The sequence below is a fragment of the Trichomycterus rosablanca genome, chromosome 4 (genome assembly GCF_030014385.1).
Source record: "Trichomycterus rosablanca isolate fTriRos1 chromosome 4, fTriRos1.hap1, whole genome shotgun sequence".
NCBI lineage: Eukaryota > Metazoa > Chordata > Actinopteri > Siluriformes > Trichomycteridae > Trichomycterus > Trichomycterus rosablanca.
Window position 1 is genome coordinate 32556044 of NC_085991.1, and position 15413 is coordinate 32571456.

The 15413-nt window shown below is 38.8% G+C and overlaps 1 protein-coding gene across 1 annotated transcript in view; it reads right to left on the reverse strand.

The window, feature by feature from the left end:
• Positions 1-15413, reverse strand: part of ppp2r5b (protein phosphatase 2, regulatory subunit B', beta) — a 39672-nt gene that overhangs the window by 11645 nt on the left and 12614 nt on the right. The window contains exons 2-6 of the mRNA XM_062994185.1: positions 5620-5816; positions 5018-5119; positions 3012-3104; positions 2383-2513; positions 845-904 (exon numbers count right to left, since the gene is read on the reverse strand). Coding sequence (XP_062850255.1) covers positions 845-904; positions 2383-2513; positions 3012-3104; positions 5018-5119; positions 5620-5816 — 583 coding nt within the window. The remainder of the gene's footprint in view (positions 1-844; positions 905-2382; positions 2514-3011; positions 3105-5017; positions 5120-5619; positions 5817-15413) is intronic.

Below are 15413 nucleotides of genomic sequence, written 5' to 3' on the forward strand. Positions count from 1 at the left end.
ATTGATTCAGAAAGTGTTGCCTAGCATTAGTCATTAACACAATAGACAACTGTTTATTTATTTCAAATGTATCTCCAATGCTTTTTTTTGGTCTGAAAACAACAACGTGAAAGTCCAACTCATTGGCATGAGGACATCACACTCACTTGTAACTGTAAAGGATGGAGTACCCAAAAGAACTCCTCTGTTCTTTATAATATTTATTTAATTAATGTACATTATTACCTATTTATTTAATTTATACTTTACCACTGATTAATACTGATCCATAATTAGAATAAAGCCTTTCAGTCCACGCTGCTTACTTTTATTTAAAAATAATGCAGTGTTTTATTGACTTTTAGTCCCTTGAGTACAAATGCAGTCTTAACTTAATATTTCAAGAAAAGCAATCCATTTACGCTCCAACAAACACAATCTATTACCCACTGTTGCGAAACTTGAAATAGAAAGTAATGAAACAAGTTTAATCAATCAAATAATTTTACAGCCAGTCCTAGAAATAGATTGCTTTTTTTATACAATGCAGATACGTGAAGCAAAAAACAGTTCCCAGAAATACACAAGGTTTTGAAAACAACTTTTCTATTTGTTCAAACATCAAACTCAGAACAAAAGTGCAAGTGTGAAAACGTCTTGTGTCACCCTGATATCTGAGTAATTTCTAAGCAAACGGTCTACCAAGGGCAAAACGAACAACATAAAAGAAAATCGTACAATAAACTCACAACCATTATACCAGTTTTTCTTCTTAATCATAATAATTTTCATGCAAACACAAAAATATGACATATAAACTTAGAAATGCTACATTTCATTTTGTGTGGCAGTGATGAACATGTACCTCCCCAAGATCTCCAGCAGCTCGGCCACTCCGTTGAAGTGCTCAGTTTCATATATGAACCTGCACAGTTAAAATATATATCAAATTAAATCCCATGTAAACTAGTTATAAAGAATATTCATTTAGTCATTTAGTGTATACAATTATTTATTGCACAATTATTTTAACAAGCTCATAAACATGGTCTAAAGGTTATAGATTATTGTTATATATTAATATAACTTTAGACATCCCTGTACAGTTACCTTAAACATCACAGTGCATTTTCATTGCTTTTTTAAAATACTAATTGTTTTATTATAAAAGCATAATTTAAATGATGGTAAATTCAGACCTAAATTGCCACCCCTGTGTCCACTGGTGTCTAATGCAAGCTAGTTTTTTAACACTGGATTCTGAGAAGCATAAAATGCATTATTAAGTAGGTCACAGTAGTAATGACACCATGAGTAGTGCACTTATTTAACATGCTATTAAGCTGTATGTGATTTTCGTTAATTCTATTGCTTTGGACAGAAGTCAAGTTCATAGATGCAAAATACACCGATCAGCCATAGCATTACAACCACCTCCTTGTTTCTACACTTACTGTCCATTTTATCAGCTCCACTTACCATATAGAAGCACTTTGTAGTTCTACAATTACTGTCTGTAGTCCATCTCTTTCTCTGCATACTTTTTTTGCCTGCTTTCACTCTGTTCTTCAATGGTCAGGACCCCCACAGGACCACCACAGAGCAGAGTATAATTTAGGTGGTGGATCATTCTCAGCACTGCAGTGACACTGACATGGTGGTGGTGTGTTAGTGTGTGTTGTGCTGGTATGCGTGGATAAGACACAGCAGCACTGGTGGAGTTTTTAAACACCTCACTGTCACTGCTGGACTGAGAATAGTCCACCAACCAAAAATATCCAGCCAACAGTGCCCGGTGGGCAGCGTCCTGTGACCACTGATGAAGGTCTAGAAGATGCCCAACTCAAACGGCAGCAATAGATGTGCGATCATCTCTGACTTTACATCTACAAGGTGGACCAACTAGGTAGGAGTGTCTAACAGAGTGGACAGTGAGTGGACACGGAATTAAAAAACTCCAGCAGCGCTGCTGTGTCTGATCATCTCATACCAGCACAACACACACTAACACACCACCACCATGTCAGTGTCACTGCAGTGCTGAGAATGATCCAACACCCAAATAATACCTGCTCTGTGGTGGTCCTGTGGGGGTTCTGACCATTGAAGAACAGAGTGAAAGCAGGTTTTAAAAAAGTATGTAGAGAAACAGATGGATTACAGTCAGTAATTGTAGAACTAAGTGCTCCTATATGGTAAGTGGAGCTGATAAAATAGTGTGTGACAGTAAGTGTAGAAACAAGGAGGTGGTTTTAATGTTATGGCTGATCGGTGTATAACATAAGTATTAATGAGCATATTTACATTATGTTCATATTCAGTGATTCAGTTTTGAGATCTTATGATTTTTATAGATCAATACAGAACAAGAAACATATAAGCATGTGTTTATTTGCCTCTAACCTGAGGAAGATGTTGTTGATCTGTTTGCGAATATATGCTCTTAAACCAAGCAGTTTTCCATAAACACGATGCAGGATGGTCTTCAGATATTCCCTTTCTCTGGGGTCCTCACTGTCAAACAGCTCCAGCAACTTTAAATATAACAACATGTTCACACAAGTTATCTACCGTACATAATGACCAAATAGAACTATAGAATTTACGTTGCTAAAAACCTAAAATATAGGCAAACGGGTGAATTAAGTACAAATACGATGTTTCTATATGTGACCCTACACTCACTTCAGGGAGTGACAAAGTGACTGGCGCTTATTCAGCAGCAACTAAATTAGAACAGGGCAGACAGGTTGTGAAAATGTAAGAATTAGTATTTCTACATTCATTTAGGAAATACTAAGCAATGGCAAAATTGCACCAGTCCCAGCCAGTAGTTTTGTGTGTGCCCAAACAGGGTCCTAAAAGCGATTTGTGTGTGTGTGTGTGTGTGTGTGTATTTCTGTTAAAACTCAAAATCACAGTTTGCCTTCCTACTAGTGTGAACTAAAATAAAACAAGTGACATCAGCTACATGTACAGAAAAGCCAACAGACAGACACACAAACAAAGTGGTTCACTCAGATGCACTTTACCTGCAGGACAAATTTCTGGTCCACATAACGTTTGGCCATGGAGGGCTGGAAATCAGGACTCTCCAGGAAGCGTAAAAAGAACTCGTAGACCAACTGAAGGGAGAACAATTTCAATTTTATTGAATTACTAGGCTGCATAATAGTAAAAATACTAGACTATGTGTCTAGCCCTATTCAGGCTGGATTAACTACATCTATTACATACATGGATACACTACATTAATTCCTTTCCAGTAACTGCTTTATCCTTAAAGAACTGAGTACAAAGTGGAAATACAATAATCTATTACAGAATTTCACACTCATTCTTTGCCACATTTATTATTTATTGTAACCATGTTATTTAATTTATTACAACTAGGGATGTGGCGATTAAGGCATTTTTTAACTGATCGGTATCGGCTTTACTAAGGCCGATCCTAAGCCAGATTTTTCGTTTTACGTCAGCATGTCCGCTGTGTGGAAATACTTTAAACTGGAAAGTGAAACAAGTTCAACAGTGAAGTGTAATGTCTGCAATGCGAGCGTTTCACGAGGCGGAGCAGAGCTGCGTTCATTACTGTAGAATTTTACTGTTTATATGGTGTGTGAGTCAAGGATCACTCGGTTTACAAAACAATAACTTTTAATCCGAGTATGAAAACTTCAGGACCATAACATACAGCTTTTACTAGTTTACGTGTTACAAGCACTCTGATTGGCTTAGTTATGTAACCGAGCGTCGTAGTGATGCACTTGCTAAATAAAGAAATAAATACACGGTATATTCACAAATTGTCGGGAGCAAAACACTTTATTAACTTCTTCTGTTACGATACCAAATAGCGGACAGCTAGAGTCATCGCGTTAGCCAAGCACGCTATTCCATGCACTATGAAAGCCCCAAAGGGTCAAAACACACTCACTTCGCGTAGAAACGTCCATCAAACCATTGTCACAATACAACCACAGAAAAGTTTGTTACAGTTACAACACGCATACAAGTACGGTGGCTCATAAGAAACAAACCAGATATCATTTAACCAAACGATCTACAATTACTACCAATTTGATACGGCACCTAAAAAATAAACACTCAGCCGAATACAGCGAGTTTATTATTATATGATGAAAAGAGGAACCGGCTGTCCGCTAACACGGCAGAGATGCTGATTTTCCTCAAAAAGAACCTTCACTTCATTTTGAGTGTTCTAGTTTTACTACTACAATGCTGCACTAAGTTTGTTTACTTTTATTTTGTAAAAATAAAAGAACATTAAGCAATAGCTTGGATGCAGGCAATTTTTTTTCCTACAGCACTGTAGAGCTATTCAGTTGTTAAACATATACACTGGATTAATTTGAATAACTGTAATGTACTTGAAGTGTGCACTATGTGAACAGTATTATCTAGTTCTTATCTAGACAATATCTAGAAAATACAAGTATCGGTTTGAAACTCGGTATCGAATCAGGATCAAAATTAATGATCGGGATCGGGAATAAAAAAACTTGATCGGGACATCCCTAATTACAACCATTTTATAGTCTATTGCAAGACATCACACACTCACTCACTCATTTACACTCCAATTTATGGCCAATCTGATGAACTTACTATCATGTAGGTGAAAAAAACAAAGCACAATAGAGCAAACAAACATGAGAACATACTACGTCCACAAAGATAGCAACAGGAGCTAAGGATTAAATCTGAAGCTACAAGGCATTAACTTTAGCAGCTGTACCACCATGTCATCTAGGAAGAAAATGTGATTGGCAAGTAAAAACTCTAAGAAAACTACTATCAGTATTTTGTCAAGACCTTTGCAGGTACAATTAATCCAGCTCAAATGTGATGATATTCATATCATATGTACTGTCAAGTTGGCAGTTTGTTAAATTTGGAGTATTTAGTCACTGTCATAGAGAACTCATCAGCTTTGCTACTAAACCAAGATTTCAACATTAAAAACAAGTCCAATCCCACTAGGCAATTACTTTTATTAATTAACATGAGTAAGCACCTGTAGATGTGGCCAAGAGGCCTCCAGTGTGGGTTCATCCTCCTCAGGATCAAACTCTGGATTCTCACTGGGCGGAAGAGTACGAAAGATGTTCACTGAGATCTAGAGACATGAATTAGAGAGAGAAAATTAACTCACCCGAACCTTCCGGCACAGGTAAAGTAATCGTTTACAATACATTTCTGTTGTGTGATCATACCAATGTGTCACCAAACTTTACAAATAAAACATTTTAATTACATTTCAGTTCATTTGGACAAGGTTAAAAATTTCTGCTGCAAATACTTTTCTCAAGCCAAATTTTATGTACATTTTAAATTTGGCGAATTATGATTCATGGATTGCATTAAAAACCAATACCCAACTGTTTGTGGCATTGACCTTTGAGCAGAGTATATGTGAAATACAACAAGCACCAACTTGAGCACCATACAGGCCAAATTTTGTAAACAATACTGATTAATACTGGTCTCCCAGTCTCTTCTTTGTCATTGTAGTTTCATGAGTAGAGGCAACTGGTAAATGTTTAGTATGACTTGTAAGTTTCTTTTATCTAATGAAATATTCTAGCCTGCTTATTTCTACTGAGATGTAAAGCTTACCATCTTGATGGCCTCTGGATAAAGGGGTTCGATGAGGATTCCGCGGCTGGTGGCTACGCTTTCTACCAGTTCATTCAGTGCTGCACGTTTGATCTCTTTCCCCTTCAGGTCTGCCACACAGTCCAGAAAATCAAAAAGTACACAGCACTGCTGCAGCTTCTTACAAAACAGATCATGCAGCTCCGCCACTGGGGCATCTGGAAAAAAGACAGAGATTAATTAAGAGATTGATTATAAACGGATCATAATAATGCAATCATTAAATAATTTATCAAAGTGACCAAATGCAACCCAAACAATTAAAAGCCTTGCTTAAGAGCCCAACAGTGGCAATGAACCAGAGACCTTCCAGTACCTTAACCACTGAGCTATCACTGCCAAGTTAACTGGCACACAAAAAGTGCACATGGGGGTGTACAATTCATTTTGGTGTAAAAATATATGTTTCTACATAGGCTTACACCAGCATTTTCTGAGAGGACATTTATCATTAACTACATTTCTAGTCTTAACTTTTTACATCTGTGACAGAGCCTGACAAATAGGCCATTTTCTATTCTATTACTTAAACTAGCATTATTGTGTACATACTTACAGGGCTTTTTATGTTAGGATTATTTAAATTGTGCATATTTAGATGTACTACAAATTATGTCAGGTATAAATAGGGTAGACTGTAATCTGAATATACCAACAGCATGGTGAGACATACTATGGCTTAGTAATGGCAAAAATAGATTAGAAGTAAAGACCACACCTTCAACTACATTGGTATGAGTAGTGATTGTGAAAAAGTTGAGAAGGATTTTGTGGCTTCGCTAATGCTAGAAAGCTTGCAAGTCAGCCATTAACAATTCTAGCTTGTCAAACATCTAGATCTGAGTTGCCCGACTGGCAATGAGTGCTATGTCGAACAGCCAATGAGAACGCAAGATACGGTGTGCAAGGAAACGTGGGGGAGGAGTTGTAAAAAGGTGGGGCAGGGGCCTAATATAGTTTATATCAGAATACATCGGCATACATTTACATTTACATTTACATTTTCAGCATTTAGCAGACGCTCTTATCCAGAGCGACTTACAGAAGTGCTTCTATAGTGAACATTTCATTTCTCAAGTTTAGGAAAACAACAGTCAAAGAACACAACTCTGCTAAAACCTGTTAAAACCAAAGTGCTGCTTTTTTTTTTTTTTTTTTTTTTTTTTTTTTTTTTTTTTTTAATGGAAAAGAATGGAACAAAATGTTAGTAAATAAGTACAAGTCAGCCTAAGTGTTTAGTAAAAAGGTGGGTTTTTAATCGTTTTTTAAAGACAGCAAGAGACTCAGATGTTCGGACAGACAGAGGAAGTTCATTCCACCACTTCGGCGCTAGAACAGAGAACAGCCTTGATGCTTGTCTTCCTTTAGTCCTGGATGGGGGCTCAAGTCGAGCGAGACTAGAGGCTCGGAGGTTGCGTGGTACAGAGCGGGGTTTGATAAGGCCACGAAGGTAGCTTGGGGCTGGTCCATTTTTGGCTTTGTAGGCGAGCGTCAGTGTTTTAAACTGAATGTGGGCAGCTACAGGAAGCCAGTGAAGAGAACGCAGCAGTGGGGTGATGTGGCAGTGTTTAGGTTGGTTAAAAACCAGACGGGCAGCTGCATTTTGAATGAGCTGTAAGGGTTTAATCGTGGACATGGGAGCTCCAGCCAGGAGGGAGTTGCAGTAGTCCACACGTTTTACAGCATACACACGTTTTACAGTATTTCTGACCTCATCGTTCTCTACAAAACATAACACCAACGTTGCATTGCAAAAATATTTATTAACCTCCAACTTACTACAGAACAATCCATGCTGTTCGTGTTGCCAAATCCACTCAGATTCATTTATTTTTCCTATTTGATTTTACGCTGCACATCAGCACACAAACTTTGATCGCTCGCTACTTGTTGACGTGCATTTTTGGACGTGATATCATTAAACCTTTCGTCACTTCTCGCGTTTGTTTTCATGACAAAACGTAGTTCAGGAGACCAGAGAAGCTCGCCTGTGATTCCAGTTGGTGATAGGTCGTGTAGTGTGAAACCCCCTATCGCTGATCAGTCGTGTAGTGTGAAAGCCACACCCACTTGAAATACTCCCGATTACAAGAGATCCAGTTGTGTAGTGTGAACTGTACAGCGACCTGACGACTTGGCATTACATGTCTTTAGACTGAGGGAGGGCAGTTATCGGTTAACCGTCACATAATTTGGGATAATTTGCATTCCTAGTAACACCAATGTAAAGTAAAAAGTAATTACCAAATTTGATCACAAAACAAAACTACTAACTACTGCTAACCACTCTTATGTATATATGTGTATATGAATTATAAATTAAAGTGTCAAAGGTAACTCCTTCAAACACAAACTTTTACACAGTGGGTATTGGAGTTGTGGAGTGTTACCGTTTCATGTTAGGGTTTAGGCTTAGTTAAACAATGAGCTGAAACTGGACTTGGAATGGAAGTGTAAGTGTTATTTAGTGTGATGCACATGGGGAGTAGAAATGTTTAATCATCTTAGGTTGTATCTAAAAGGCAGAGTCTCAACAGTCAGTAGGAACATTGCTTTAGGTCCATGTACATATAGAACCTTGTATTTCATTCAGTTGTGCATCGCAGTTTAATGGTTTCCATGATAAAACAAACCAGATTTAATTCACCAAGTAATTACCACATTCAGTTGGGACATCACTGAACTGTAGCAGACTGTCCCCCATTTCTTCCTATAATTCATGAGAAAGTGACTACCATAGGAATACTACTAGCTATTGTTTGAGCCTTCTTTACTAGCCTTCATGTCCTCTGGCAATAATAAGTCTTGGCTGCCTATTGGTTTGTGACTTGTACTGCTTGTACTCTGTTATTGGGTACTCAAGCTGACTGCCTGTGAGCACTCCGGTTTGAGACAACCCAGTCTCTTGTCCCTTTATAGCTGCCCGTATCTGCAGCATTCCATATGTGAACTATGAGTAATTCTCACCACTCCCAACATTTTATAAATTCCAGACTGTGACACGCACATTTTTAAAAATAGGTGTTGTCATGCGGTCCTTATATTTTGGCCGATCAGTGTATACACACACAGCCAATATTCCAAACATTTCCACATCTACACTCACAGTCTATAAACCCAACATGTACGCTTATAGTCTATAATCCCATCCAAAGTATTTAAATATGCAAAACAGGGGCATTTTAATTAGAAATCTTTCCACTGTACTTACACATAACCCATAATCCTAACATCCACATAGAACCCAAAATCTACACTCACAGCACACAACCCCCACTAAAATAAGTCTCTTACCACTAGGGCTGTCACGCTAACCGCAATTTTGAAATATCGCGGTATAGACCAGCCAACCGCAGGGCATGCCAAGCAACCGCATCACCGCGATATTCACGTTTTTTCTTTCTTTCTTTTTTTTTTTTTTTTTTTTGTTGCAGGGTCCATCTTGTTTTACGCTTACATTCGGGCGTAATAAATGTTAAATAAATTCATAATGAAAATGAGCTAAGAGCGACATTTTCCTGCCAACTGTTCGCATCCGTTGCTGCTAAGTTTCAGGCTTTGTGTTTTAAAATGTAAACAATCGCAACATGAATTATAGGCAAGTTTATTAATGATTAAATTGAGTTCACACTCAATAAAATACTTGTAATTTAGACTATATTCAAACAGCCTTGGTGTACTAAAACACTTAATGACAGTTAATATGGCATTGCATCCTGCAAATATTCTCTTGCTGGCTTGCTGGAATGATTTAAATGAATTTTTTCGTTGAATAAAAATGTATTGAAACGAATAATAACTTAAAATGTTATATATATTGTTATGTTAATTATACCTACTAAATAGATAGTTAATAGTGGCGCGATAACCAGGCTAGATTTCCTCTGCTGTGTAAAGTCGCATGCAGGTACAGTACACGTGTATTAGTGCAACATCGGTAACGTCGGGAACATCACTACCCCACTCAGATCCTCTCTAAACCACATCAGGTGAACATGTTGGTTCTTCTAGCGCGCATGATAACGCAGGTTTAAACTCTTACAGACTTTATTCTTTATTCTATTTTTTTTACCATATTTTGATTAGATGTGCATTTAAAATATTTAGCCTAAACTCTTTTTTTTTTTTCGTTTTACAGTGTATATCTAGCCTAGGCTAGAAGCTTAATTGAAAGCTTTTTTTTAGCTTGTCACGCATGGGTCTAAATAGGATTAGGATGTGCCTTCTATTTAAATAAACCTACAGTCTGAGCCTTACTGAGACACTGAGACCTTGGAGCTTTGGACCCAGGCCTTCAGGGAACCACCCATTTCTTAATTAGCTCACTGCAGAAACTCTCTATTAGCAGATCAACAAAACATTATCTGCTGATTATAACAATGTTATTTATTCTTTATTAGCTCTGTTTTGCTTTCTCTCTTGTCCACTCTTTATACATGTTTCTGTCTTGTCCTAGCATGACAAATCACCATACAATTACAGTTACAATTAAAATAGAGTTAGAGTTAACCTGCATGTTTGCTAGTGAGTACAGAGTGAATGTGGAATGGAGGAGACATGAAAGAATAGAAGTGAGAAAGCATGCATTTTCACATATGTAATCATCAGATGTAATCTTTGTAAAAGCATTAACAGGACAGAACACAACTACAGAATGTAAGCTAAGGTGAGTGCACAGAAGTACTGTTTTCCCACTGCAGGCTGTGTTGCCAAATGCATGTTTTTATCTGCAAAATCAAGCCAATTCTGTACTACTGTGTCATGGCTGGACAAGGTTGGATGTTTTTTGGATGTTTTGTATTCTAAATACACATTATTTATATATATATATATATATATATATATACAGTATATATATATATATATTTACATTTACATTTTCAGCATTTAGCAGACGCTTTTATCCAAAGCGACTTACACAATGAGCTGAACACAATGAGCAATTGAGGGTTAAGGGTCTTGCTCAGGGACCCAACAGTGGCAACTTGGTGGTGGCGGGGCTTGAACCAGCAACCTTTCGTTTACTAGTCCAGTACCTTAACCACTGAGCTATCACTGGCCCTATATATATATATACCGACAAGGCATAACATTATGACCACCTTCCTAATATTGTGTTGGTAGACCCCTGAAGGTGTGCTGTGGTATCTGGCCAGGCCACCTTCTTCCAGTGCTCCGTGATCTAGTTCCAATGCTCATGTGCCCATTGTTGCCGCTTTCGGCGGTGAACAGGGGGCAGCATGGGCACCCTGACTGGTCTGTGGCTATGCAGCCCCACACGCAACAAACTGTGATGCACTGTGTATTCTGACACCTTTCTATCAGAACCAGCATTAACTTCTTCAGCAATTTGAGCTAAAGACCACATAGGCCAGCCTTCACTCCCCACGTGTATCAATGAGCCTTGGCCGCCCACAACCCTGTTGCCAGTTTACCACTGTTCCTTCCTTGGACCACTTTTGATAGATACTGACCACTGCAGACCGGGAACACCCCACAAGAGCTGCAGTTTTGGAGATGCTCTGACCCAGTCGTCTAGCCATTACAATTTGTCCCTTGTCAATTTTCATGAAAATTGTAATAAGATGTAATAGGCTTATCTGTATTAGCAACCCTGCCAATTTTATTGAAGAATATTGCAGCAATGTTTTACGTGCGCTTTTTTAAAGATATAAATAATTTTTTTTGATTTTTTACTGGAATATGTTATTAATAGATTCAGAAAAGCACAACATTAAGTTATCTGTTTTAGCAATAAATACTTTTTTAAAGCTTTCTGCTCAACCCTGATCATGAACATACAGCATTCAAATGCGGAAAAAGACAGAAGGCTGAAAGCATAAGAGCATGACACTGCTTTAGACACAAACAGAAGAGCTGAGCTCTCCAGAGACAATGAATAAGAAAAAAAAGGCAAAGCGATAAGGAAGTAAATGATAGTTACATTTATTAATGTCCAAAACTAACAAATGGAAAACAAATCACATGAATTATTAAAAGACTGACAGGGGCTTAAATGTATATAATATTTTAAGATCTGAACTTGACAGCTGAATATAATTTGACTTATTAATGTGTTAAAGGTAAAGTCTTTGTGCAGCAAAACTAGCCATTACTGAATTAAACACCCAATAATATCTACAACTCAACCCTGGAACTAAATATAGTGCAGCCAATAAGCAACACAGACACTGAGAGAGGGAGCAGTATGAGAAAGAGAGAAAGCAACCAAGGGAAAAGAACTGTAGGAAAAGCCGGTGCAGGAGAAAGTGGGGTGGAGAGAGTACCATGGATGATGTCATCCCTCCACCAGATCTCTCTCTTCCGCTTCTTCCACCACCCCACCCTATCTCGCATTCCCTATAGGTACCTCTCTCACACTGCCTCTCTCAAACCTCTTTTCACACAGAGAGTCTTTCTCTCTTTCCCTTGTTAAATAACGTTTAAAGTGTTTGGGTGGCTGCAGAACTGCTGCTCTATTTTCAGGGTTGCCAAAACTGCCTTCTGTTTAACTGTAAAAACAACATCACTGCATAACTACTAAAATAAAACAATTTTATACATAAAAAACATAAAAGATAGAATCTTTATGTAATTAAGATATCTCTTCTAATTATTGAATTCTGGTGTTCAAGCCATACCCTTTGCTACCATTGCTTAGTTCAGTTATACAAAATACATTGTATGCTTTTAACCTTGTGAAAGATTGGAGAAGACCACGTCCTGTTCCATCATGACTATGCCTCTTTATTTTTGCCACTTAGGGCATTTTGCCCATCCCTTTGCAGCTACGATGAAGATGACTGGGACTGAGGTTAACACTTAGTGAACACCAACATTGTTTTTTTTGTAGCCCTCATTTATCTGGAACTAACTGTACAGTATATACAGTGTATCACAAAAGTGAGTACACCCCTCACATTTCTGCAGATATTTAAGTATATCTTTTCATGGGACAACACTGACAAAATGACACTTTGACACAATGAAAAGTAGTCTGTGTGCAGCTTATATAACAGTGTAAATTTATTCTTCCCTCAAAATAACTCAATATACAGCCATTAATGTCTAAACCACCGGCAACAAAAGTGAGTACACCCCTTAGTGAAAGTTCCTGAAGTGTCAATATTTTGTGTGGCCACCATTATTTCCCAGAACTGCCTTAACTCTCCTGGGCATGGAGTTTACCAGAGCTTCACAGGTTGCCACTGGAATGCTTTTCCATGACGACATCACGGAGCTGGCGGATATTTGAGACTTTGCACTCCTCCACCTTCCGCTTGAGGATGCCCCAAAGATGTTCTATTGGGTTTAGGTCTGGAGACATGCTTGGCCAGTCCATCACCTTTACCCTCAGCCTCTTCAATAAAGCAGTGGTCGTCTTAGAGGTGTGTTTGGGGTCATTATCATGCTGGAACACTGCCCTGCGACCCAGTTTCCGGAGGGAGGGGATCATGCTCTGCTTCAGTATTTCACAGTACATATTGGAGTTCATGTGTCCCTCAATGAAATGTAACTCCCCAACACCTGCTGCACCCATGCAGCCCCAGACCATGGCATTCCCACCACCATGCTTGACTGTAGGCATGACACACTTATCTTTGTACTCCTCACCTGATTGCCGCCACACATGCTTGAGACCATCTGAACCAAAAAAATTAATCTTGGTCTCATCAGACCATAGGACATGGTTCCAGTAATCCATGTCCTTTGTTGACATGTCTTCAGCAAACTGTTTGCGGGCTTTCTTGTGTAGAGACTTCAGAAGAGGCTTCCTTCTGGGGTGACAGCCATGCAGACCAATTTGATGTAGTGTGCGGCGTATGGTCTGAGCACTGACAGGCTGACCCCCCACCTTTTCAATCTCTGCAGCAATGCTGACAGCACTCCTGCGCCTATCTTTCAAAGACAGCAGTTGGATGTGACGCTGAGCACGTGCACTCAGCTTCTTTGGACGACCAACGCGAGGTCTGTTCTGAGTGGACCCTGCTCTTTTAAAACGCTGGATGATCTTGGCCACTGTGCTGCAGCTCAGTTTCAGGGTGTTGGCAATCTTCTTGTAGCCTTGGCCATCTTCATGTAGCGCAACAATTCGTCTTTTAAGATCCTCAGAGAGTTCTTTGCCATGAGGTGCCAAGTTGGAACTTTCAGTGACCAGTATGAGAGAGTGTGAGAGCTGTACTACTAAATTGAACACACCTGCTCCCTATGCACACCTGAGACCTAGTAACACTAACAAATCACATGACATTTTGGAGGGAAAATGACAAGCAGTGCTCAATTTGGACATTTAGGGGTGTAGTCTCTTAGGGGTGTACTCACTTTTGTTGCCGGTGGTTTAGACATTAATGGCTGTATATTGAGTTATTTTGAGGGAAGAATAAATTTACACTGTTATATAAGCTGCACACAGACTACTTTTCATTGTGTCAAAGTGTCATTTTGTCAGTGTTGTCCCATGAAAAGATATACTTAAATATCTGCAGAAATGTGAGGGGTGTACTCACTTTTGTGATACACTGTATGTATACCTTGATATATACTGTATATAGATACCTTGAATCAAAAGCATCCTTGCCAGCAAAGCAAAAACAACAGTAAACAAATTCAGATACATTGTTACATTTACTTACATGGAAAAAAAACTGGTTCATATACTCCTAGAGTAATCTCACTTAGTTACAGCTCATCACCATTACAGCTCCAGATCACATACCAGGCTAAGTGTCCCACACGTGACATCAATCATAATGGCTTTGATTACTTCACAATAAAATTAGCTGTTCATTCCACTACTAGTATTGCTGTTAATACAAAGACCTCACCATGGTTGAATAGGTGAATTTAAAAGGCCTCCTGAATTGGGTTTTGATTTAATATCTAGTACTTGAATGCATCCATGATATCATGTATTCAAACAAAAAAACAGCCCCACATAATATTACAGCTCCACCATGCTTCACAGTGGGGATGTTCTGTTCTGTTTGACTTAGATGATCAAATAGAACACAGTCCAAGGTGCTCAGGTGGCAAAGTGGTAAAACACACTAGCACACCAGAGCTGACATCTCGAACTCACAATTTCGAATCTCAGCTCTGCTACCGCCAGCTGACAATGATTGGCTCGTCCGTTGGATTGGATGCCTCACAACTGGTGTAAGTACGACTTCTACTGGCTGATCGATGGTGTCTGCACTGCGATGGGGGATAATGGAGATCATTGTTTGACTCTCTGTACACGAGACTGAGCCCCATATGAACTCACCTCGTGAAGGTGAAAAGAGGCAGTCGGCTACTGCACACATTTCGGAGGGGGCGTGTGTTAGTCAGTGTAGACTGAGAATAAAATTGGAGAAAATGCAAAAAAAACATTGAACATTGCTTGAACATTGTTTGGCAAACTGAAGATTTGTCTTCTGGTAACCCTCACAAGTAATGGGAAAGATCTGAAGGATAAGCAACAAAGAATGTTACCACAGCTCATTATGTTCATGTTTGAGAAGCAGAATAGCAGGAAGCAGTATAAAAGTAAAGCACTGAGCCACTAACTAAGGGAGGCTTGATCCTAAACTGATCAATCAAATTACAATTACTCTGATTACATGAACAGAATTATACTTATAGTCCTTGTAACTAAAGGATGGATTAAGACGTGTAGGGGGAAGTGATGTAGACATGATTAAGACATCACAGATCCCCACATTTGTGGTGAGTGTGACATAAAGAGAGATTTTAGAAATCTCAGTTTAACAACG